The sequence below is a fragment of the Corylus avellana genome, chromosome ca1 (assembly GCF_901000735.1).
Source record: "Corylus avellana chromosome ca1, CavTom2PMs-1.0".
NCBI classification, from domain to species: Eukaryota; Viridiplantae; Streptophyta; class Magnoliopsida; order Fagales; family Betulaceae; genus Corylus; species Corylus avellana.
The window spans coordinates 24,700,806-24,727,348 of record NC_081541.1 but is presented as its reverse complement, the minus strand read 5'-3'; the positions used below and the strand labels follow the sequence as shown (position 1 = coordinate 24,727,348).

The following is a 26,543-nucleotide window of genomic DNA, read 5'->3' as shown; positions in this document are numbered from 1 at the left end:
GAACCTTAGGTAGTGGTTTGATAACTTCTAAACCTTAAAAAGAGCAATTTGATCAAATGTTAATTATATAAACCGTGTAATTATGGCATTTTTCTCTAGAGGATGTGATTGCATTGGGTAACTCCCCCTTTTAATACCTTTTGCAGAAAATAAGTTGATTTAATTAGTTGCTAAAGAATTATAAGTTGTGATGATGATTAAAACATTTTTAAAAAAGCAATAGGATCAATATTCCTCATTTTATTGCAATTCTTCTATCATTTTGAGCCCAAAAAAAATAGGTTTACAATGGAAAGATATATGCTAACTTCACAAGGCCGGTATCTTGAGAGCTTGGCGTACATGGACAAATCAAAAGCCAAAGTACTAGTAAATGAGCATTGCTTTAAAGCAGCAAATATATACAAATAAGATTTGATAACATTTATTTACACCATGCATACCCTATTTGATACGCTATAAAAGCCTACTTTTTTGGCGTAAAAAGACTAATAAAATTTTATTTACGAAACAAATTTATCACTTTACATTCCAAACACAAAATGCTACTATACAGTTATAAAAGTTTTTTTTTTTTTTGATATGTCTGCACAAGAGGGGTTTGGGGGATTCAAACTAGTAACTTCCGCTTCATGAGGCATGGTCCCAGCCAATTGAGTTACTTCTTGGGGACTACAGCTACAAATGTTGGAGACAATGAAGTGATAAGATATTATCATTTCAAAAAAAAAAAAAAAATGTGAAGTGATAAGAATTTACAATATGAAGTGCTACTATTTACTTTTTTTTTTAAAAAAAATTCTTTATCCCCCAAATTTAAGTAAAACTCCATGATCCCCAACAACCCCATTAAAAATAGACAAAATAATCACCTATTTTGGACGGCCAAACTGGTGGTGGGTTACCTGCAAAATAAAGAAAATAGTCACCTAATGTCCACCGGTCCTCGGGAGGACCAAGGACACTCCGATGCTTAAGTCAGTAAAAGGTTTTATTAAAAAATTGAATAAAGATCGTGAAAAGTAGAAAATAAGTATATGATTCGTATCTGAGAGGTATATCCATTTTTATGGGAGAGGTTCCTTGCTCAATGTAGTAGCATGGATTCCAATAAGGTGTGAATTTTTTTGCAGATTGTAATTTACCAAATGTATCACACAAATAGCTATGTGGATGTAGTTTCCATGGAAAAGAAATTCAGATTATTTTCCTTTGATTACCTAGTTAGCTTCCATGTAAAGGCAAATTGAGTGGATCCCCAACAACCCCATTAAAAATCTAAAAATCATTTTTAATATCTAAAAGTATGAAGAAAAAAAAAAAAAAAATTTGTGTCCCGGCCAAAATTTGATAAAAATATAAATGGGTTTTCTGAAAATTAAAAAAAAAAAATCTAAAAGTCATTTTCACAAAAATATCAAAAAATAATATTTTTTTTTTTAAAAAAAAAAGCCAAAAAAAAAAAAAACCAAAAAATTTAAATCATAAAGAATTACTAAAAGTCAAGAAGATTACCTGTATCCAAACCGAGTGTTCTGAGCAATCACAATTTTGGTTTCCACCACAAAACTTCATTGGATCCTCTACAATAAATTTTTCCTTCTATGTCGTCCTTGATGATCTTGCAAAGGCCTCTGGGAAAATCAGGAGGAAATAAAACTTTATAATCACTTTCGAAAAGAACCATCTTTGCAAGATGATCAGCTGCTCTATTCGTCTCACGCCATGCATGAGAAACCTTGTACTTCTCAAACTTCCTTAAAAGCTCCCAAATGTCCTTCAAGCAACTAGCAGCCTTTTGACTAAACGGTTGGTCGTTGTTAATGGTCTTCACAGCACTTAGCGAATCAGACTCGACCCATATTACCTTAATGCTCATATCCAAAGCAAGACGAAGACCACTCTCTATAGCCCATAGTTCGACCAAGAATATGTCATCTCCATGTGCATTAGAGGCAAAAGCACATATCGGGTCACCCATATGATCTCGAAGCAATCCACCAAACCCAGATCTTTTCGGAGTTATAGATCCATCAGTGTTTAATTTTGTCCATCCAAAATCTGGTTTTTTCCATTTGCACATGGATCCAAGTGGAGTAGGAAGGCCACTTCCTTGTTGGTGGTTGAGATTTAGGGGAAAAACCCTCTTATTGGTTCTCTTGGGTGCAGGAGAAGACTTGCATGAATTTTTCAATAATTCCCCATTTCTTTGGTCTTCTTTATTAGCATGGTGCTTCTTCCTTTGGAGGTTGCTCCACTCTTGAACTTTCTTTGGGATGGTTGGCCAAGCTGTGTTGTCATAATTGAGCTCAAATATTTCCTAAAAACAAAAAACAAATTAGGCATGATTCAGCTTATTTTTTCTCATTATTCAGCTTGAAACCTTTCAAATTATTACTTGTGAGATTAGGTAATATAGAGCATGGGAAAAAAAAAAAAAAGGAACACTACAAATATTGCTCAAAACACATGCACACAAAATTATATTACAAGGGTTAATATAGAAGAGAAATAAGTTCAACATGAATCAAGCATATAAGATCTAAACCACAAACATAATAACTAAGTCATGAATATATCACAATTGAAATGCATGTTAGTTCTTTAAAATATTGTCCTATGAATATATTTGTCACATTTACAAATTGCAAAGATTCTCAATCCTAAGAAATTAGTAGACATAACTACAATGCGTAAGTTTATTTGATGTAACAATAAATTATATATATATATATATATATAAAATTGATCATTACAATCCTAGTAGAGTAAGCATTTTATATCTCATGTAGCTCCATTCTCTAGTCCTATTATAACAATTTGCTGGCAAGTTGGCCACCATTAAAAGAATAATCAAAAAATAAATATAAGTGTTTGTACTAAAATATAAAATGTGTATGAAGAAAATAAAAATTATAAAAGTTGTTTGATATGCTCATAAAAAATCATCAATATGAATTTGAAAGAATAAAAAAAGAAAAAGAAAAACAAACATGGAAAATAGAGTTTACTCTCTTAGTTTGGCTAAAGGAGAGTAGAGCAGGGAAAAAGATTACAAGGTGCTTAGAGTTGTAACAATTACATGTTTAAATTAAAACGATGTGTTGAATTTTTTTTTTAAAGCAAAACTTGAGAGTACGTATGGGCGTTGACCTAAACAGGTCAAAAATTCCACCTATCTAACTTATGATTGAATAAAATTTGAAGAGAGATTTTGTATCAAAAACAAAATAGATGCTTCAAGGGGTGCTAAATCGAGTTGAGACCGTCAATTGTCAATTTAGTTTCAGGTCTATTGGTTGGTGTTCATAGTGTAGCGGCAGAGGTACAAGATATTACACACAGGTCCAGATCTCTAAAAGATTTAGGGTGTGTTTAGGATTGCGATTTCGCAAGAATAATCTGCGTTTTAAAAAATATTGCAAAACGTCAGGCGTTCAACATTGCGATTTAAAAAGCACTTAATTTAAAATAGGAAAAAAATTTGCAATTTCAATAAGCAGGCTACGAGGTGCTTATTTGAAAAAGTATAAATTTAAACCAAAATCATGAATTCGCATAACAAATATTTAATAAAAAAAATATTTTTTAACCTGTTTTACCAAACGCCTTTACGATTTTAAAAAGTAGCAATTTCAAAAACGCTATTTTTAAAATCGCACTTATTGAAACCGTAATTCCAAATGAACCCTTCGTGGCCATTAGAATTGGAGGTGTTAGATTTTACACCCTCGCAACCCTTCAATTGGGCATAGAGGTGCGATATCTTGCATTGTCACCATATTTGGTGACGACAAATTGTGGAAAATACCAAACTTCTTTAAAGTGCCAAACATCTAATATTCCAATCAATTTTGTTGAAACCATTAGTCGAGTCGGGCGAGGTGGTAATTTACACAATCCTCCTTAAGGAAATCCCAAAAGTGAATGAACCAAGTAGAACTCATGATTAAAAAAGACTTATGGGAAACTAACTAAATAGGCCATAATTTTACCGGAAGAGGCCAGGGAAAAGATTGAAGGGTTCAAAAAAAAAATGAAAACAAAGCCAATCAAAAATAGGCCCAATAGCTCGTCAAATTTGGACACAAAAAAGGCCCAATAGCAGCCCCTTCTATGTATATCAGTATATGTAATGTGTGTGTGCTTAGGAACAGAAAAACCTGGAAACCTGACTCGACTGGACTGAAATGAAAAAGACGCGATCGATTCAACTTGATGGCTGGATTTTGACATCTTTGTTTTGACGGTCAGAATTTAAGACATAACATCTTGTATGCACAAGTTGTTTAAGCTCAACAATCATAGGAAGAAAAAAAAACATTTAAACATATAATATTTACCAGAATTCATAGAATCCCAAAAAGAAATTACAAGTAATGTCCACCAAATAACTTTAGAATTATTTTTGAGAACATTTAGAGGAACATAAATAATAAATAAAAAGATAAAGCAATATATAAATAAATATATATACACATTTACATAAAATTAGATTCCGGTAGAATCAATTTCAAGACTTCAAGGCAATCCCTCCATGTAGAGCTGGCACCTGCTGATGTCGCTTCACTGCAAAATAATTTATAATTTAGTTTTTATTTTGGTAAGGATTATGACCACTAGATACCGACGACCAAGGTTCTGAATAAATAATTAAACTTTTATATGACTGTTTGATGATTGATGATGTGAGCTATGCCAATGTGCAACTTTGAAGACACGACATGCTTAGACTTGAATAGAAATGGAACTCTTGAAACCTTAAAAGTAGGGTGTCAACTCGGTCTGATTTCTCGGTTTTTGGCCAAAATCGAGAACCATAACCAGGGTACCCTGGTTCTCAGTTTTGGAAAATCGGAACCGGAACCAGGACTGGGACCCCGGTTCTCAGTTTTGGGAAACCGAAACCGGAACCGGGACCCCGGTTCTGATTTTCGGAAACTGGAATTGGAATCGGGACCCCGGTTAACCGGGGTCCCGGTTACCGGCCGGTTCCGGTGTTACCCGATTCGGTAACCAGTTTTTGAAGAAAATTGGTTTTTGGGCTTATTTTAGGTATTGGGCCTAAAATAAGCCCATTTTTTTCATAAGTTGGCTCATTTTTATTAAAAATCTATTAGTCTAAATTAAAGAAGCTTTGTTGTGATTACTTCAAATAATTAAAAAATTAACCTAAAAAAACCCAAAAATCCTAAAAAATCAATGTTTTTAATATATATATATATATAAAATATAAACCCGGTTCCGGTATTCCCGCTAAAAACTGGTACCAAAAACCGGGTACCGGATTTTAAAATTTTTCAAACCAGAACCAGAACCGGGTCTGGTTTACTGGTAATTTTTGACACCCCAACTTAAAAGGCAAATCACAAGCAAGAACAAAAACAAAAAACACACATACAGGATACAAAGCAAGCAAGGGAAAGTTGACATAATTGATACAAAGCAAATACAGGATACGGGAAAGTTGGCATAATTAATTAAACTGGAGGAGCGATTAAAAGAAATGCATACCTCAGGTAAGGCCATGGAATTGGATTGAGCAACCCGAGAAGAACCTCCAATGTTCATGTTTGGTGTTGGCAGTGCCTGTGCATGCACAAATCAGCTCTTGTTAGATCCCATGAAGTTAATGCTTATACAAATATTAATCAGACCAAAAATCCAACCCAACATATGCTTTGATCAAAACTATAATTCTTTTTCTTGTTTTCGGCTACCCAACCCGAACCCAGCGGGTTTGAACAATGCTACCCGCAACCTGAATACAGTGAACCCTATCTGCCGGTTTTGGGTTTGGCGGGGCGGGTACCCGCTTGCCCAAAATATTTTTACGTGCGAATCGGGGAGGGGCAGGTGGAGCGGGTTGGGTGGGCACGGATTGATTCGGGCGGGTTTTGGCCTTTTCGGCTACCCGACCCAAACCCAGTGGGTACGTAAAATGCTACCCGCAACCCGAATACAGTGAACCCTATCCGCCGGGTTGGGCGGGTCGGGTAGGGTGTAAGAATCCAAAGCATCAAAATTTTCTCTTGCATTTTCTCAGAAAGCAAACGGATCGTAAAGAGAGAGAGAGAGAGAGAATAGGCTTACTTGCAGTGGGAGGAGTAGGATCGGAGAGCTTTGCAGTTTGAGAATTTGTTGGGCAAATGCGACTAGATGATTGTTTTGGCTTTTCAACGATCGAAGATGATTCCAGAGACAAACGAAAGCGATTAAATTCCGAGTACTTTACGAAAGCGATTCAGATGAGTGTGGTTTCAAAGCTTCCCCAAGTCGGTCCCAATCTCAGTCCGATGAAAGGTATGGACGTGTTCTGGATCTATGAGACTGGAAGGGGGAGATTGAACAGTGAAAAGCTTTCAAATGGCAAACAGAAGCCAGATTCTGTGATTCTCGCACGCAGCGGCGGAGCAGCAAGAGAGTGAGAGAAGAGGCGGCGAGAGTGAGACTGTGCGAAAGCTTAGAATTAGGGTTTTCTAGATCTAGGGTTTTCCTTTTATTTGCTGAGGGGCGGATGGGGGCGGGCGTTAAAAAAAATGAAAAATGTTAAAGGTATAATTATTTTTCTCAATTTTGGGCCAATTTTTGGCTTAATTTTAATTTTTAATTTTTTTTTTTAAAAAAAAAGTTTCTAAAGCAATAATTTTTATTTTGGTATTTTTTTTAAAAATAAAAACTGTATTTTGCTTTAGAAACTTTTTTCTTATTTTTTAATTTAAAAAATAACAAAATTAAAAATTAAAAAAAGTTTTTGAAGCAATAATTTTTATTTTGGTCCTTTTTTATTTGGTATTTAAAAAAAAAAATTGTATTTTTCTTCATAATAATGACCATTTTTTTAAAAAAATTGGTCATTATTATGAATAAAAATACAATTTTTATTTTTTTTTAAATAGTAAATAAAAGAAAGACCAAAATAAAAATTATTGCTTCAAAAACTTTTTTAATTTTTAATTTTGTTGTTTTTTAAATTATAATAATAATAAAAAAAAAAAAATTGGCCTAAAATTGAGATTGTATCATTCCTCGAAAAAAAAAAAAAAAAAATTACAACCCTTAAATTTTACGACAAAGGCTCTTTCCTTTGTACTCACCAATCATGAGGTAACACCAAAAGCCATCATACTAAACTTAAGCTTATCATCAAAACACAACCCCATCATACCAAATATGAGCCAAAAAAACTTAAAAAACTAATTAATTAATTTTTTTTAATAAATAAATAGAAGGGGTGGCTGCGAGCCACCCCAAGTGGGAGAGGGGGTGGCCAACGAGCCACCCCAAAGGGAGGTGGGGGCGGCTTGCTACCACCCTCCGCCCCTAGGGGTGGCCACACTTGCTTTGCTGCCATCCTCTAATTTTTTATTTTTTATTTTAATAAATTTAAACCTTATATAATTAGGTGGTTGTGTTTATTTTCCTTAATGTGTTTCATGTTTAGGTGTCACTTCTTGATTAGTGGGCACAAAGGGGTGAGTTTGTGCCACAATCTTATTGAAGTTATTCACTTATTTTTTGGGAGAAGCAAGTAGGTGAAATTTGAACTTCATACCTACTTTTCAAAGAGAAAATTAAATTGTAAAAGTTAGGGAAAAATATAAATTAAATTGTAAAAGTTAGGGAAAAATATAAAAAACCTTTCAAACTAACAGCAGTTTGCGATAGCGTCCCATAATGTTCAAAATGTACTAAATTAGCATATACTGAGAAAGTTGACATAATTAAACTAGAGAAGCGATTAAAAGAAATACATACCTCAGTTAAGCCCATGGAATTGGATTGAGCAACACAAGTATGAGAAGAATCTCCAAGAATGTTCATGTTGGGTGCTGCGACAACAGTAAGTCGCATGGTGGATCAAATGAGGTCCTTAGGTGTGTTAAGTGAGCGAAGCTCTCATGAGCGAGCTCGAGCTCAACTCGTATAAACTCGGCTCGATTATTAAATGAAGCGTTTCGTAAACACAAATATTAGCTTGAATGTTAAACAAAGCAAACTCGGCTTGACTCGGTTAAGCTCGTGAGTAGCTTGTATAAGGCTCGAATTAGTAACTGTTCACATAGTTGCTCATATTAATATTAAAAATGGATTATTTTTTCTTTCAATAGCATCATTTTATTATAAAAAGATGCATATCCATTCTCTTGCCTTACTGTATTGACTCATGCTCCATACTTAGCTAGCTTTTTTTTTTAAGGGAAAAAGAATTCTTTCATTATTCAACGAAAATTGATTCAGTCATTACAATATCCCCAGTACAAGGGGGAACCGTTTGAATCCATAACTTATGCAAATTTTGAGAGACTGCCAGTTTTGCAAGCCTATGAGCGGCTTCATTAGCTGTACGACGGACATGACAAATTTCCCAGTAATCACACACCTTGAGAAGCTCTTTGGTGTCTTCCAGAATAGGCCCAAACCGAGCCATGCTACTCTCCTCTGTTTTTACAGCTTGCACCACCTCTATACAATCTCCTGCCAATATAGCCTGCGTAATGCCCAGCTGTTCCATTAACACCACTGCCGCCCTTAAAGCCATAGCTTCCGCCACTCCGGGATCACGAACATAAGGCTTAGTCAGGCATTGTGTCGCCAGCACTCTGCCCTCATGATCCCGAGCAATCACTCCAATTCCCATTAAATTCCTGTCAGCCGCTATAGCCGCATCCCAATTGAGTTTTGCGAGTCCCCGTGGTGGAGGTTGCCATGCTACTTCCCCTGTTGCACGAGTCAGCTGTGATGGTGATGCTCCTTGGGCACCTTGCCACGCCTGCTTATGAAACTCCATTTGATCACATGCCAGTTTAAATACCAGCTTCGGGTGTGAGAATTTGTCTTCAAAAATCATTTTATTTCTCCTCAGCCAAATCTGTCGGGCAATACAGGCCATTAAATCAAAATCTTCCTCTGTAAGCCTCTCACGTAATCTCAGAATGATGCTACTGAAATTATCCTCTTCGCTGCAGCTCTTCTGGAATCGTATGTTACCCTCCATCCAGACATCCCGTGCTGCCGGGCAGCTCTACAGGACGTGTCCCACGGTCTCCACTTCCAGCTGACAAATCGGACATAAGGGATTAGTAATGATTCGCCGTTTGAACAGATTCTCGTTAGTGGGCAATATATTATTACAGCCTTGCCAAAGAAACAGGGGAATAACTCTTGGGCCCGAAATCTTCCATATCCGTTTCCATAGAGGGGTCATACTATCATAACCCGAGCAGCCACTGTCATTCCTGGAATTTAAGTCCTTCGCCAAATGATAAGCACTCCTTACAGAAAAAATGCCATTTTTATTCCCTGCCCATACCATCCGGTCTTGCTGGGAACGTGGGCTAATTGCTAGGCTGCATATCTTGGCTACATCCTCTTCCAGAAATATGTCCTTGATGAGAGCTATATTCCACCATTGTGTGTCCTGGTCTATTATTTCACTAACTCTGGCATCAGCTGTTAGTACATTTATTGGAGACTGTATAGCATAAGTTGTAGGGGAACAGAGCCACTTATCACCCCAGATTTTGATCCGCCTCCCATTTCCCACTCGCCACACCAAACCTTCATTAAGCAACTTCTTGGCATTCCAAATACTCCGCCACACATATGAAGGTTTCTTGCTTAATGGAGCATCTAGGAAGTTGTCATTTGGGTGATATTTCTCCTTTAAAATTTGAGCCACAAGAGAGTCTGGATTTTGAAATATACGCCATCCTTGCTTGGCAAGCAAAGCAACATTAAAACATTCTAAGTCACGGAAGCCCATCCCTCCTTTCTCTTTTGCTTTTCCCATTTTTTCCCAACTCATCCAAGCCACCTTTTTGTCATTATCTTTAAATCCCCACCAAAACTTTGACATCATTGAATTAATCTCCGTACACAAGGTTTTGGGAAGTAAGAACACACTCATAGTGTATGTCGGAATGGCTTGCACTACGGCCTTCAATAGAATTTCTTTGCCTGCATGGGAAAGAAATTTTTCTTTCCAACCTTGCATCTTATCCCATATACGCCCTTTTATTCCGGCAAAAGAGGACACCTTCGATTTACCAACGAGTGCCGGAAGCCCCAAATACTTCTCGTATTGTTGGGTAGAGTGTAATTCCGCTACTGTTAAGATTTGTGCTTTTACCTCCGATTGAGTATTGCGGCTAAAAAATAGAGATGTTTTGCCCCTATTCAATTTCTGCCCTGATGCTTGTTCATAATCTTGTAGCACCTTCTGGATACAATACCACTCCACCAAATCAGCCTTACAAAAAAGAAGGCTATCATCTGCAAAGAATAAATGGGTCAACCTTGTCCCCCCTCGTGTCAAAGGCAATCCGGTAATTCCTCCCGCCCTATCCATTTTGTTAATCCTTGTAGTAAGCCCTTCTGCACAGAGAATAAAGAAATACGGAGATAATGGGTTCCCTTGCCTCAGACCACGAGTAGGGGTAATTTTGCCATATGGTCTACCATTAATCAATACAGAGTAACTCACTGTTTTCACACAAGTCATCATCAATTGGACCCACCTGGGGGCAAAGCCAATTCTGTGCATTACTGTCTCCAAAAAAATCCCATTCCACGCGATCGTAGGCCTTGCTCATGTCCAATTTTAACGCCATATAACCCTCTTTGCCTTTCAACCGGGTGTCCATAGTATGTAGAGCTTCAAACGCAATTATCACATTATCCGTGATCAATCTGCCAGGAATAAAAGCACTTTGGTTGGGGGATATAATATCCCCCAATACTTTCTTCATGCGATTTGCTAAGACTTTGGCAATTAGTTTATAAATGACATTGCATAAACTAATAGGCCGAAAATCAGTGATAAAAGAGGGATTTTTGGTTTTGGGAATCAAAGCAATATGGGTTTCATTTATCTCAGCAGAAAAAATGCCTTCATTCAGAAAATCTAGTACAGCTGCACATACCTTTTGTCGGACGACAACCCAGGCTTTTTGGTAGAAACATGCTGCAAAACCATCCGGGCCGGGGGATTTCAAGGGACCCATTTGCGAGAGTGCAAAATCCACCTCCTCCGCCACAAACCGACGCAGGAGCCACCTGTTCATGTCAGAAGTAACCTGTACCTCTAATCCCTCCAGACACTCGTCTATACCCCTTGGGCCATCAGTTTGGAAAAGCTTTTGATAGAAGGAGACAAAAGCTTGACCAATGTCATCTGGCTGAGTCCACTCCCGACCTTCATCATCCTTTACCCGTTGTATACAGTTCACCCTTCTTCGATGGCTGGCCCAAGCGTGGAAAAAAGGTGTATTTCTATCACCTTTCTGAAACCAATGTTGCTTAGCTCTCTGTTTCCACTTTGTGTCTACATGTTTCAGTAGTGTGTCAATTTCTAATTGTAATTTTTTAATCAGCTCTTGATCCTCAGGACGATCTCCAGCTTGCAAGACACCCAATTGCTTTGTCATGCTCTCCACCTTCTTCTCCAAGTTGCCATGGTTTATACGGCTCCACCTTTTCAATTGAAATTGACAATTTTCCAAGCCACTACGTACAGACTGCATGCTGTCCCCTGTTTCCACCGAGTCATTCCAGGCCTTTTTAATAATGTCCCCACATTCTGGGTCCAGCCACCACCGAGCTTCAAATTTGAATCCCTTGCCACCAGCCCCACCTTGTGTCCTTTTCTGTTCGAACTGTACTAATAGGGGATTGTGGTCAGAGGTTCTTGCTGCAAGGACCTGAACTTCTGCTCCTCCAAAGCGAGCACACCAAGTGGTATTAGCTACTGCCCTATCCAAACGAACTCGGGTCGAAACACCATCTGCTCGTTTATTGGACCATGTGTATCTCGGCCCAATAAAACCAAGGTCTCCCAGGCGACAATCTTCTAGTGTTTCTCGGAAATCCGCCATGAGACCTTCTCTTCTTCTTGCATCGCCGGTTTTTTCTCCTTGATGCGTTATTTCATTGAAGTCACCCACACACATCCAACTCTCCGGCCTATATGTTTGTAAATGCCGTAAGAGTGCCCACGCCTCCTTTCTTTTCGAGCTGTCCGGATGTCCGTAGAAACCGGTTAATTTCCATTGAAAACCATCGCCGTTTCTCTTCACAGTGGCATTGATATGCCTCTGCGAAAAATTTTGTATCTCCAAACCATTGTCCTCCTTCCATAGTAACGCAATACCTCCACTTCTGCCCACTGGATCGACGGCAAAGAGACCCGCAAAGCCAAGTTTTACTCTAAGCCATTCCATTCTCGTTTTATTACAAATTGTTTCCATTAAAAACAAAATGTCGGGCTTCTTGTCCCTAACCATTTGGCTAAGGTCACGAACTGTCCGAGGGTTCCCAAGCCCTCGGCAGTTCCAGCTAAGAATACTCATTGAGCGTGGCGGGGCTGTTTTACAGCCGCCGCCAAATCAGTTAAGTCAGGCAAAACTTTCCTGGTTTTTTTTCCAACCTCCTCCCTGTCACCGCCCACCTCATCCACACGGCCTTTCCTCTTTTGCCCTGGCAGATTATTAGTGGTCATTTGCTGCTCCGACCTCCTAGCTTGACGCTTCCACCGCCTCACTGATCCCCTTACCGTCCCCACTTGTTGATCGTCTGCCTTATCCATCATCAAGTCAGAGTTTTGCTGAGCAGAGTGCATCCCATCAGGAGCCTCCTGGATTGCCGCTTGAGAGTCCCCTGCCATCGCCACATTCTGTGTCATACTCGTGTGGTCCCTTTCTTCTTTATTCTTCTCAGAAGTCTGGAACACGGCTTTTGATCCCTGTATGGCTACGTGACGCATGGGTGCATGCATAGAAGGACACGGCTCTACATTCTCCACCTCCATGCACACGTCAGTTGTTTTTCCTTCGCCACGTGACATCTTTCCTACCAGCTTGGTCCCTGCCAGCGCATTCTGCTTCATACCCACCGAGATTTCAGCAGAATCTCCTTCATCAATAAAATTATCAACGCTCCTATCCTCATTAAGGAAAGATGCGCTCCCACCATCTTTTTCTCCAAAACCAGAGCGGTTGACGTTACTAGGGTTCCCATAATTCACGGGACTTTCCTTTTCGGTATTCCCCTGCTTCCACGAAGCGCCGTCATCGTGTCGGCTTGTTCCCTAGAAGAAACCTTCGCCTGGTTCCCCATTCATTCTCCTCCGTGATTCCTCCGCCCTGAGCCAGACACCCCATGGCTTGGGACTTGCTGATTCATGCCTACGCTGAGATTTTACCACCGTGCATCCTTTCGCCCCATGTAGAATCCGACCACAATCAAAGCAGCAAAGGGGAAGACGCTCGTATTTGAACGTCACCCAGTAGTCTTTCCCTCCCAATGATAAAGCCCGGCCTCGTTCCAAAGGATTACGGAGATCAATGTTCACCCGAATCCTTAGGCATCTTCCCCATCCACCACCATCTCCAGCCACATCAACGTCTTCTAACGCTCCCAGAGATTCGCCAATCTTTGCACCCACCCCCTTATTCATGCAAATTAACGGCATGTCATGTACTTGGATCCAAAACGGGGAATGAGTGAATTGCATCTGTGCCGGAGGGATACTTCCATCAAAATCATTTAGAATCAGGAGTTGTCTATCGAATGACCATGGCCTTCCCTCCATTACCCTCTTCTTATCATTGAATTCCTCAAACTCGAATACCCAGACATTATCCTGCACTTCATTGAAAACAACAGATCCCGAAATTTGCCATATCTTCGAAAGAACACTCTTGAAGGCCTCTTTGTTTATTCTCCTATTGTCTCCAATCCTACCCACCAAACATCGCTCACCCTTTTCTCGGTCTGCTGCAACTTCTCCTTCAACAATTTTGATGCCTGTCTTCTCCCCTCCTATGAGGGATATCCGTCCACACAAGGCTTCCAGATCATCCCCCATCCCGTCAGTTTCAAACTAGCCCTTCACCCTGTTTCCAGTAGAAGACTCTCCCCTTAGCCTAGTTTCCTCAGAGAAACTAGCAAGGACTTCCGGCGCTTCCATACTTAGCTAGCTAGGCTAAGCAAATGTACATATGCAAACTAGCTTCTTGAACAGTTTAAGAATACTTAAAGTTTAAATTTATAATAAAAAAAAAAAATTTAATTAAATTAAATATAAGAGCTAGCTAGCAAGCTGGCTTAACTTATTATGAGCTCGAGTTTGATTTTTTGGCTCCCCTTTGAGCTCGGCTCGAATAAAATTTAAACGAGCCGAACCCAGACATGGGTAGCTCGCTCAAGCTCGGCTCGTTTTGAACAACTTTCTTTTCACTAATTTCCTCTAAGCACTAAGGTTCACATAGTTATAAATGTAAAAATAAATAAATAAAATAAGCCGATACAATTTCCATATGTACTTCACAAAAGTATATATAATGAGAAAAGTTTGTCTTGCGAAGGTATAAATGGTCACAGGTTTGCCATTTTCCAATTTCAACCTCCAGTATCATATTTTTTAGTAACTATAAAACAAAAAATACAAAAGAAAAAAACTTGTGATATAACAACAACCAATATAAGTTTTGCCTGCTATGTTTCTAGATTTTTTCTTTTGCTGCTTATGTTCTTCATATAGCTGTAGGTATGATGTAGTACGATCTAACTCAGCCCTCAATCTTTCATTCTCCTTAATGTCACGAAGAAGCATGAAATGTGTAGAAAGTTTATTTCTCACCTTATCTTCATCGATTGGATCTGTATCCGAAGTAGGGTCGGTAATGGCTGATGTGGAAGACCCACTTCCTCTTTTCCTCTTGTTATTCAGTTTCATGCCGTGACTCTGCGAGGTGAAGGACTCTCTTTCAAGTGACAAATCTAGAAAAGCTTGTTAGGAGAAACAGTAGAGAGAAAAACTTGGTTGTTAGCACTGGTCATGCTTGAAATGCTTGAAGCCAGTGTCGAGACAGCGGGGTGATAATGCTTAGAGAGAAGATCGAGTTCCCAAAGGACTGAAGAAAGAGCACCACTTAAATTGGGGTCTGAGGCATATGGCTGATATTTCTGCACATAAATATAGATAGAAAAGAGAGGAAATTTCAGATTTTGGTTATTGATATGTCAAAGGAAAAACTAACACGACCCCTACATGCAAAACGGTACTTTTGCCACCATAACATGGAAGTCTGCACTGCTTAGCCCGTCAGGGGTGAAAGCTCCTGGATTACCTGGTAACTGGTTCTGGCGGGTGGGGTCAGTTACTCGTAGGAGTTTGATTAACGGTGATGATTGTTGTACAGTATGCGTTTGCGACGTGCAATTAATCTGAGTAAAGTTCTCCTACGTTATCAAAAAAAAAAAAACATGGAAGTCTGCAACAATTCTTGAGTAGGCACAAGTAGTCCATATATGTCAACAGATAAAGTAGATGTAGCAAATGAAAAAAAAAAAAAAAAACACTAAACATGAAGCAGAGGTTCTGAATTAACAAACACGAAATTTGTATCTTCTATCTAAGCATGATTAGCCAAGAACTTACCGCAATGGTACCTGAAACTGAACCACCTCCAGCATCATTTTCCAAGAGATTCCGGCATTTCACATTCTTCTGAAGAAGATGCTTCGATGTAACCAATGCTGCAAAGTTCCAAAGCAGAATCAGATAGCAATACAGAAGAATAGCACAAGGTATTTGATAATGAATTGGGTAACTGATGTAAACAACATACCAGCCATGGCCTCTGCAGATCCAAAGCCCAATGAAAATGTGGCCAAACGTTTTACAAATGCAGCAGCCTTTAGCATGTCATGCTGTCTATCTTCACACAACATCGTCTTAAGAGCTTCAGCTAACACCCCACCCAGATCTCTGATCCACGAACAATAAAAATTACAAAATGAAATGAAAAAAAGGAAAATATTAGTACAGCGCACCTCCCTTGCATGATGCCGCTATTGAGAGAGAGAGAGAGAGAGAGAGAGGAATGAGTAATTGGAACTAGAAGAATGAGAGAAAGCACGCGAACCAACTTACCCACTCAAAGAGGAGTATTCCTTCCCCCCAACTCAAAAAATTACAATAATAATACAATTATAATTAAAAGTAAAAGAGAAATTGATAGGTTTTTGCTATTGCCTGATTGGGATGCTCACTTTCCTGATGTTTGTCAGAGAAGATTTCCCAGACTTTTATTGGACCATTTCCCTGTGGTGCTTGATTGTGGTGTTGCAGTAAGGAGCAATAGGTATTTTAAGTTGGAAAATATGTGGTTGAAGTCGGAGGGTTTTGTGGAGCAGGTGAAAAAGTGGTGGATGTCTTATACTTTTCAAGGCTCTCCTAGTTTTTCTGGCAAATAAGTTGAGAGCTTCGGAAACGGATCTGAAAAAAATGAAATGAAGATGTTTTTGGCCAACGTTGGAAAGCAGAAAAATGATCTTTTGGATGGTATCCGTGATCTTGATATTATTGCGGAAGGAAGACCCTTATCTGGAGCTGAAAGATTGAGAAAGGAATGTTAACGGGTTCAGAGAGGTTTATTCTTTTTGAAGAAATGAGTTTGCAGCAGAAGTCAAGGGCTCTATGGTTGAGAGAGGAAGATAAGAACACTTAATTCTTCCACAAGGTGGCAAATTCCAATAGAAGAAACAAATGGATCTATCATGTATACTCTCTGTACATGAGTTGCGACCCTCTACACTTTCTAATGAAATTGATTTACTTATAAAAAAAAAAAAAACAAATAGAAGAATATGATGATGATGATGAAGATGAAGAAAAGAAACAAGACCAACCCCAAAAGAGAAACAAAAAAAAAAAAAAAGTACTTTTGCATATCTAAGGATACACTTATAGTAAACATCATAATGGGTGTCTGAATTGGAGTGGACAATGCATTTGTATCCACAAGTGGATGAGAGACAGAGAGTAAGCTATGGATATAGAGAGAGAGAGAGAGAGAGAGAGAGAATGCACTTACAAACTGATAAGAGGGTGATAGACATAAATTTCTTGTGCTCGCATGTTTCCTTGGCTTCAATCACTTTGCATATACAACTTTGCCGGATCATGAAAAACCAACCACAAACCAAAATCCAAGATAATTCTTAGCATCCTGAAAAACTTATTTGAAAGATACCTAACATTTTAAGAAAGCTTATTTGCATTTACATTGGGTAGATGGAAGAGAACTTGACTTCAGATTACGAAATTATGTAAAATAATAATTAATGAATACATGTCATTAGTCGTTATTCGAAGGACAGGGCATTTATTCCAAATTACATCTGTTAAATTGGAGTGCGAATATAAAAACTTTTTCCAAGCAGAAAACTTAATTTGGTATGCAACCAACTCACTTTCCAAACATGCTAGGTGCGTCTAGTCGTCAGCTCAGTCAATACACAAGATCAACAAGAAACCAAAAGATCAACAGTGATGAATACATAAAAGTATAAATAGCAAAGAGCAGAAAAATCTCAATGAAGCTATACAACCCAAGACTTTAAAAGCATAAGCTACTCTATAACCCAAGAATATGCTTTCTTAATAGCTGATCATGGATTCTAAGTGAAGAACAGCCAAAGGTATGAACAGTTATAAGTCTATTTTGTATAGCTTTTGATTGTATATGTAGGGAAACCTCTTTGCAGCTATAATCTGTCTATACAACAGCCGGAAAGAAAGCTCGATTCGGAGCATGAACCAGAGTTTCTTTCCCAAGTAATTCACATCCAGTGAATGCAAAACCAATTCAAATCAGCTAAACAAAGGATTGACTCAAGCACAAGCATCAGTTACAAATCAATTTAAAACTAAAAAAAAACTTGTACCTCAACAAAATCAGGATGCAACTGGCAATTATTAACTTTCAAATGATCTGCAATCAACCTTACAGCCTCCACAGTAGCTTCACCACCATGTTTTCCCTAATTGGTAAAAAGAGACTTATTGTTGCACAGCAGTGTTTCCTGTCCAAGTAGTAGACAAATCCATTAGCAAGTTCAAATTGAGAATGAGAAACCATTAAATTGCGTCTATTGTATATTTTTCGTGTACTTTTCAATAAGTTATTATTCACCAAAAAAAGTTTAACAAAATTCAATTTCATTAATAACATTTTAACTTTAATTTCTTTGTTTCTTTAGACCACATACACGCACAAAAATTATTCAGTTGCCTGTTTATGCAGCAGTAGTTGTTTTAAGTACTATTTCTCACCAAAAATCTTGTCCAATGAATCAAACTTTAAAGAACCAATAAACCTTAATATCATCAAGTAACCCGGCCACCCGTCTAATATTAATCATTCTTTTAAGAATCTATACATTCAGATCAGTTCTTATATTCCACAACCATGGAGAAACAAAAGCCAACTGAAAAGAACAGAACCAACATAACTCATGAAAAATGATAATAATAAATGATTAAAAAAATAAAGGGAAAATATGCCGCACCAATTGTGCCATCATGTTTTGAATTTTGAGAACCCAATTTCCAATTTGATGAATTTAAGACATGTGCTTTGAACATTTGTAAATCAAGACCTCTATTAGGTTTTTCATCAAATAAATAATAGAAACAAACGCAAAATACAATTATAGCCCTCAAATAAAAAAATTAAACAAAAAAAAAAAAAAAAAAATCCATACCCATGGTTAGTCAACCTCCACAGCCATGGCATTGGCGAGTGCCCGGCCATGGAAGACCAACCTCCATGGCCACAAACTCACGGCTCATGAGTCGCCAAAGACCCACAACCGAGGCCATAGAGGTTTTGTGGGCCAAATAATTGTTTTGTTGGGCTTAGTATGGCTGATCCATGACCCAACAGAGGGTTAGGAAAAGCTTGCAATATATTTGAAAAAGTGGTAGTGGTATAATTGTTCGTGTTGTGTTTGTAGCAAATTGCTTCTCTCCGACCTCCACCGATCGAATGCTCTACTCCAAGACCCTCACTCGAACAGCCTTATGTACCCTCTTGGAGCCATTACTCAACCATGTCCGGCCTCACATCCTATCCTATGCACCCATTTTCCAGTTCTTGACTGGCCACAACCTCTTAAAACTGGGCCAACAAGTGCATGCCCACATGGCCCTTCGTGGGGTCGAACCCAATGCCTTCCTCGCCGCCAAGATGGTCGCAATGTATGCGAGCTCTGGCAATCTTAACTCGGCTATGGCTGTATTTCACATGATCAGTAGCCCAACTGCTCTTTTATATAATTCGATACTTCGGGCTTGTGCTCGGTATGGGTGTTTCGAGATAACCATTGGGATTTACTTTCGAATGCACTCTCTGGGAGTTAAGGGTGATAACTTTACGTTCCCCTTTGTGCTCAAGTCTTGCGCCGAGTTGTCGAGTCGTTGGATGGGAAAATGTGTTCATGGGCAGAGTTTGAGAATTGGGTTGGAGTTTGATATGTATGTTGGGACTTCTTTGATTGATATGTATGTGAAATGTGGTGAATTCGCAGATGCCCGCAAGTTGTTTGATAAAATGACTGTGAGAGATATTTCGTCCTGGAATGCTTTAATTGCGGGGTATATGAGGGAGGGGGAAATTTATGTTGCTGAGGATTTGTTTAGGACAATGCCGTGTAGAAATATTGTTTCTTGGACTGCTATGATATCAGGGTATGCTCAGAATGGGTTGGCTGACCAGGCGTTGCGTGTGTTTGAGATGTTGAAAGAAGATTCGGAGGTAAAGCCTAATTGGGTAACAATAATGAGTGTGCTTCCTGCGTGTGCAGATTCAGCTGCTCTTGAGCAAGGGGGACGGATTCATGACTTTGCCAATGGGCTTGGTTTGGGTTCGAATGCCTCTGTACAGACAGCACTTGTTGGAATGTATGCTAAATGTGGAAGCCTTGCTGATGCTCGTCAATGTTTTGATAGGATAGGTCAACGTGAAAAGAATTTGGTTGCTTGGAATACCATGATAACTGCTTACACCTCTCATGGATGTGGAATGGAATGTGTATGGACTTTTGAGGAAATGATCAGAGCGGGCATTCAGCCTGATAACATCACATTTATAGGGTTATTATCTGGATGCAACCATTCAGGTCTTGTTGATGTTGGCTTAAATTACTTCAATTGTATGAACACATTATACTCTGTTGAGCCAAGAGTTGAACATTATGCTTGCATTGTTGATCTTCTGGGTCGTGCCGGGCGCTTGGTGGAAGCAAAAGAGCTTATTGATAAAATGCCAATGCAAGCAGGACCAAGCGTATGGGGTGCATTGTTGTTTGCTTGTCAAAGCCACCGCAATTTGGAAATTGCAGAAATTGCTGCTAGAAAGTTGTTTGTCTTGGAACCGGAAAATAGTGGGAATTATGTCCTGCTTTCAAATATGTATGCTGAGGTCGGCATGTGGAAGGAGGTGGACAATTTGAGAGCGCTTCTAAAATGTCGAGGCATGAAGAAAAGTCCTGGATGCAGTTGGATTTAGGTTAAATGGGAAAGCCCATTTGTTTATTGGTAGAGATACATCTCACGCTCAAGTAAACGAAATTTATTTGTTTTTAGAGGCATTGCCTAAGAGGATTTAAGGCGGCTGGTTACATACCTGATACTACTTTTGTTTTGCATGATGTTAGCCAAGAGGAGAAAGAATATAACCTCATCTGCAGCAAAAAGCTAGCCATTGCATTTGGGCTTTTAAATGCTAGTCCTAGAGTAGTTCTCCGTGTGACCAAAAAACCTTCGAATTTGTGGGATTGTCACACAGCCACCAAGTTCAACTAAAAAATTTATGGACGGGAGATAATTGCGAGAGATGTAAATCGATTCCATCAACTTAAAGACGGGTCTTGCTCCTGCGGAGATTATTGGTAATTAAAATAATAGGATGCAAGGCAAGTCCTTGTATTCCCCTGCTTCCTTGGTGATATGTTGAAGTGACATTTTTCATCATCCTGCACCATATGTTTATATAAATTACAGCTGAATAAGCAAATTCGGCTGCTTGATGGGTATCTCTGTGCCAATTCAGTCTATGAGTAAGACAAAGATCACACTATTCTGCATCCACGGTAGCTAACCAGGTCTTTTCAATATGAAACACCTGAAGCAGCAACATTGAGGACTTCAATGAGATGTGATGCCCAAGTTAATCTACCAAATGAGACAGGAGGGTATGAAGGGTGGAATTCATCATCAGTTTCATTCTCTTCTGTAGATAGGTTTGGTATTTCTTCTGGCCCTATGGAGAGGGAACCATACATCCCTAAGTATGTTGAATTTAATTATATTGAAGGTTCTAATGACTAAAAGTATAGTAGTGGGAACTTCCCTTGGACAAAGGAGCTGGAGGTGCTCATCTGAATTATTGTCAAGTTTCTTGTTTTCATAGATGTCATCCTGATTGTTGTTTGCCTACTTCCACTTTCAGGCCAATAACAAGAAAGTATTTGGGAACCACTCATTTCGCCCCAACCAAAGATAGGTCATTAATGCTACAATGAGTGGGGTTATGATGTTTTTGTTTTAATACCAACTTGAGGGGTAAAGAGTTACATATCAGGTATATTTTTTTTTGAAAAGCTCTTATGAGTTATGATTTTTAATTAATACACTGACTACTAGTTTCATTATCAGAACATGTTTTATGGTTTTGCCATCGAAGTTTTCAGTTATTCATAGTGTATGGTTTACTCATGTATGGTCAATTACATCATTGATTTTGTGGGAATCCTTTTTTTCCTTTTCTTAGGTGCAAGATTTTTAGTTTCTTTATTTGTTTTGGAAAAACTTCAATTACCACCCTTAATCTTTTATTACTTTTGCAATCATACTCTTAAAGTTAAAAAAAGCGTCAATTTAAGATAACCATTTTTTAGAAGTATGCAATATCAACCCTCCCATCCAAATTCAATGTTAAATCCTAAAGAAAAAAGTGAAATTCCCAAAATATCCATGTCCAAATTCAAGCTATTTTTATAATTTATAAATATCTCAAGGGAATTTTGGGAATTTTACTCATTAACTGTTTGATTTAATGCTGAATTTTAACGGGAGGATTGAAATTGCAAACTTCTGATAGATGGTTATCCTAAATTGACACTTTTAAAGTTTAAGGTTATAATTATAAAGGTGATGAAAGATCAGGATAGTAAGTGAAGTTTTCCATTTTTTTATGTTTGTAATATCAAGAAATTAAATTGTCTGTGGTTTACATTATAGGAGTTGACACTTTTGAATTTTGTTATCTTGCAGCTCTCTGCTCTAGTGCTCTTATTTGTCCAGGTATAATGTTTGTAATTTCTCCCCACGTGTCACTTATCCAAGATCAGATAATGCATCTATCACAGGTTATGTTTGCTGTATTGCTGACTTTTACAGCCTTTACTTTCATCTAGAGCATTTATGGTCTGCTTATTTAACAAAAAACATTTATGTTTGCTTTTTTGTTGAATTATAGGCAAACAAACCTGCTGCTTACTTAAGTGCCAATATGGAGTGGGCAGAACAACATGAGATTCTGAGAGAACTAAGTTCTGATTATTGTCAGGCTGTTATATGTCACACCAGAGAAAGTTGCCAAGTGAGTTTTGTTATTTGCATGTTTACTACACCAGATTCTTCAACAAGATAGCTAGGAGTGCTTGCAATGTTTTTGCAAAAGTCATGCACTAAATGTGTCATATTACTTAAGCTGCATCATTTAATCCCTATCTTTATGTTAGAGAATAAACATAGAGGTTGATGCTTCTTGTAGTCCAAGATGAAAACTAGGTTTTTACCCAGTGAAGTCTTTCTCGTGCGAAATCTGTGCTTCAACCCCTGATTTTAGGACCTATAGCAAACAGCCCCCCGCCTACATAAATAGCCATGAATATGTTTTTTTTTTTTTTTTGTGCACTCATGATTATTATGTAATATAGGCGCTCAACATTGAGCCTTCTTTTCCCCAATTGCCAAACTAGCTCGGCCATTCTTGAGCTTTCTTCCACCTCCCAAGATTTAAACTAAAGCTAAAACTATGATGAAGTTTTTGCTTCAATCACTTATTCACAACTAATAGAACAATCACCAACAACCCAATTAAAGCAATGCCGAAGTCTAGTAACGTTAAGAAGTGGTACTTTTTTGCCCATGCACAGGAGAAGAAAAGAGATTAAAGGAGAAAGAGAGAGAAGCATGGTGGGAACTTGTTTCAGAGTGGCACATCTTAAATCTTTTTCACGAGACTTGCCCCCTCTACTCTTCCACAACTCCGCCTTTTTATTTAATTTAATTAATTAATTTATTTGTTTAATCTTTTTAAGTTTTAGCTTATTTGTCTGTGTTTTCATGTGGGTTATTTTGAACGGTCCTAAAACACGTCTTCATTTTATTGGACATGATATGACATCATTGCTAAAAGTTTAATAGAATGCAAATAGAGAAATAATTAGTCTTAATAATTTGCCCATATTTTTCCTATATTTTATTACAAATTTAATAGATCAACCATTAGATTTGTGAAATCTATAATCGACTTATGTAGAATCCACATAAGTCCACAAATTTAATAGTTGATTTTAAAGATGATATAGGGAAAATATGGACAAAAATTTTGACACCAATTATTTCTCATGAAAATAGAACAAGTTATTTGATATGAGTGTGAACCTTAGGTAGTGGTTTGATAACTTCTAAACCTTAAAAAAGAGCAATTTGATCAAATGTTAATTATATAATCCGTGTAATTATTATGGCATTTTTCTATAGAGGATGTGATTGCATTGGGTAACTCCCCCTTTTAATCCCTTTTGGAGAAAATAAGTTGATTTAATTAGTTGCTAAAGAATTATAAGTTGTGATGATGATTAAAACATTTTTAAAAAAGCAATAGGATCAATATTCCTCATTTTATTGCAATTCTTCTATCATTTTGAGCCCAAAAAAAAAAAGGTTTACAATGGAAACAGATATATGCTAACTTCACAAGGCCGGTATCTTGAGAGCTTGGCGTACATGGACAAATCAAAAGCCGAAGTACTAGTAAATGAGCATTGCTTTAAAGCAGCAAATATATACAAAAAAGATTTGATAACATTTATTTACACCATCCATACCCTATTTGATACGCGTTAAAAGCCTACTTTTTTGGTGTAAAAAGATAAATAAAATTTTATTTACGAAACAAATTTATCACTTTACATTCCAAACACAAAATGCTACTATACAGTTACAAAAGTTTTTTTTTTTTTTTTTTTGATATGTCCGCCCAAGAAGGGTGAGGGAGATTCAAACTAGTGACTTCCGCTTCATGAGGCGTGGTTCCAGTCGATTGAGCTACCTCTTGGGGACTACATTTACAAATGTTGGAGACAAGTGAAGTGATAAGATATTATCATTTCAAAAAAAGAAAAAAAATGTGAAGTGATAAGAATTTACAATATGAAGTGCTACTATTTTCTTAAAAAATAAAAAAAGAATTGTTTATCCCCCAAATGTAAGTAAAACTCCATGATCCCCAATAACCCCATTAAAAATAGACAAAATAATCACCTATTTTGGACGGCCAGACTGGTAGTGGGTCACCTGCAAAATAGAGAAAATAGTCACCTAATGTCCACCGGTCCTCGGGAGGACCAAAGACACTCCGATGCTTAAGTCAGTACAATGTTTTATTAAAAAATTGAATAAAGATCGTGAAAAGTAAAAAATAAGTATATAATTCGTACCTGAGGGGTATATCCATTTTTATGGGAGAGGTTCTTGCTCAATGTAGTAGCATGGATCCTAATAAGGTGTGAATTTTTTTGCAGAGTGTAATTTAACAAATGTATCACACAAATAGCTATTTAGATGTAGTTTCCACGGAAAAGAAATTTAGATTGTTTTCCTTTGATTACCTAGTTAGCTTCCATGTAAAGGCAAATTTAGTGGATCCCCAACAACCCCATTAAAAATTTAAAAATCATTTTTAATCTCTAAAAGTATGAATAATAAAAAAATAAAAAATAAAAATTTGTGTCCCGTCCAAAATTTGATAAAAATATAAATGGGTTTTCAAAAAATTAAAAAAACATCTAATAGTCATTTTCACAAAAATATCAAAAAATAATATTTTTTTTTTTAAAAAAAAAAAAACCAAAAAATTTAAATCATAAACAATTACTATAAGTCAAGAAGATTACCTGTATCCAAACCGAGTGTTTTGAGCAATCACAATTTTGGTTTCCACCACAAAACTTCATTGGATCCTCTACAATAGATTTTTCCTTCTATATCGTCCTTGATGATCTTGCAAAGGCCTATGGGAAAATCAGGAGGAAATAAAACCTTATACTCACTTTCGAAAAGAACCATCTTTGCAAGATGATCAGCTGCTCTATTCGTTTCACGCCATGCATGAGAAACCTTGTACTTCTCAAACTTCCTTAAAAGCTCCCAAATGTCCTTCAAGCAACTAGCAGCCTTTTGACTAAACGGTTGGTCGTTGTTAATGGTCTTCACAGCGCTTAGCGAATCAGACTCGACCCATATTACCTTAATGCTCATATCCAAAGCAAGACGAAGACCACTCTCTATAGCCCATAGTTCGACCAAGAATATGTCATCTCCATGTGCATTAGAGGCAAAAGCACATATCGGGTCACCCATATGATCTCGAAGCAATCCACCAAACCCAGATCTTTTTGGAGTTATAGATCCATCAGTGTTTAATTTTGTCCATCCAAAATCTGGTTTTTTCCATTTGCACATGGATCCAAGTGGAGTAGGAAGGCCATTTCCTTGTTGGTGGTTGAGACTTAGGGGAAAAACCCTCTTATTGGTTCTCTTAGCATGGTGCTTCTTCCTTTGGAGGTTGCTCCACTCTTGAACTTTCTTTGGGATGGTTGGCCAAGCTGTGTTGTCATAATTGGGCTCAAATATTTCCTAAAAACAAAAAACAAATTAGGCATGATTTAGCTTATTTTTTTCACATTATTCAGCTTGAAACCTTTCAAATTATTACTTGTGAGATAAGGTAATATAGAGCAACAAAAAAAAAAGAAAGGAAAACTACAAATATTGCTCGAAACACATGCACACACAATTATATTACAAGGGTTAATATAGAAGAGAAATAAGTTCAACATGAATCAAGCATATAAGATCAAAACCACAAACATAATAACTAAGTCATGAATATATCACAATTGAAATGCATGGCAGTTCTTCAAATATTGTCATATGAATATATTTGTCACATTTACAAATTGCAAAGATTCTCAATCCTAAGAAATTAGTAGACATAACTACAATGCGTAAGTTTATTTGATGTAACAATCAATTATATATATATATAATAATTGATCATTACAATCCTAGTAGAGCGAGCATTTTATATCTCATGTAGCTCCCTTCTCTAGTCCTATTATAAGGATTTGTTGACAAGTTGGCCACCATTAAAAGAATAATCAAAAAATAAATAAAAGTGTTCGTACTAAAATATAAAATGTGTAAGAAGAAAATAAAAATTATAAAAGTTGTTTGATGTGCCCATAAAAAATCATCAATATGAATTTGAAAGAAAAAAAAAAATAGAGAAAAACAAACAAGGAAAAGAGAGTCTACTCTCTTAGTTTGGCTAAAGGAGAGTAGGAGAGTAGAGCATGGAAAAAGATTACAAAGTGCTTAGAGTTGTAACAATTACATGTTT

The 26,543-nt window shown here is 37.5% G+C and overlaps 2 protein-coding genes and 1 long non-coding RNA gene across 3 annotated transcripts; 1 reads left to right on the top strand and 2 right to left on the bottom strand.

The window, feature by feature from the left end:
* Nucleotides 1-4,349: 4,349 nt before the first annotated feature.
* On the bottom strand, nucleotides 4,350-6,516 carry LOC132167182 (uncharacterized). The gene is made up of 3 exons (XR_009438663.1): nucleotides 6,094-6,516; nucleotides 5,515-5,589; nucleotides 4,350-4,569 (listed from the first exon to the last, which is right to left on the bottom strand). It is a non-coding gene; the product is annotated as an uncharacterized LOC132167182 (long non-coding RNA).
* Nucleotides 6,517-14,361: 7,845 nt separating this feature from the next.
* On the bottom strand, nucleotides 14,362-16,957 carry LOC132167089 (nucleolar complex-associated protein 3-like). Its single transcript, XM_059578019.1, has 4 exons — nucleotides 16,881-16,957; nucleotides 15,633-15,772; nucleotides 15,443-15,540; nucleotides 14,362-14,967 (listed from the first exon to the last, which is right to left on the bottom strand). The coding sequence occupies exons 1-4, from the start codon at nucleotides 16,922-16,924 to the stop codon at nucleotides 14,782-14,784; spliced, it is 468 nt and encodes a 155-aa protein (XP_059434002.1). The 5' UTR covers nucleotides 16,925-16,957; the 3' UTR covers nucleotides 14,362-14,781.
* A 1,840-nt stretch (nucleotides 16,958-18,797) lies between these two features.
* On the top strand, nucleotides 18,798-22,617 carry LOC132166996 (pentatricopeptide repeat-containing protein At5g56310-like). The gene is made up of 4 exons (XM_059577919.1): nucleotides 18,798-21,220; nucleotides 21,300-21,431; nucleotides 22,124-22,218; nucleotides 22,329-22,617. Exon 1 carries the CDS (start codon nucleotides 18,837-18,839, stop codon nucleotides 20,355-20,357), a length of 1,521 nt encoding a protein of 506 aa, XP_059433902.1. The 5' UTR covers nucleotides 18,798-18,836; the 3' UTR covers nucleotides 20,358-21,220; nucleotides 21,300-21,431; nucleotides 22,124-22,218; nucleotides 22,329-22,617.
* The last annotated feature ends 3,926 nt before the right edge of the window (nucleotides 22,618-26,543 follow it).

Bases quoted from the DNA above. Each gene is read 5' to 3' on its own strand.
- LOC132167089 (XM_059578019.1), bottom strand. From the start codon at position 16,924: ATGCGAGCACAAGAAATTTATGTCTATCACCCTCTTATCAGTTT. The intron at 15,773-16,880 runs GTAAGTGCATTC...TTCGTGGATCAG, and splicing joins TATCACCCTCTTATCAGTTT to AGATCTGGGTGGGGTGTTAG. The intron at 14,968-15,442 runs GTAAGTTCTTGG...ATTTATGTGCAG, and splicing joins CAGTTTCAGGTACCATTGCG to AAATATCAGCCATATGCCTC.
- LOC132166996 (XM_059577919.1), top strand. From the start codon at position 18,837: ATGCTCTACTCCAAGACCCTCACTCGAACAGCCTTATGTACCCTCTTG.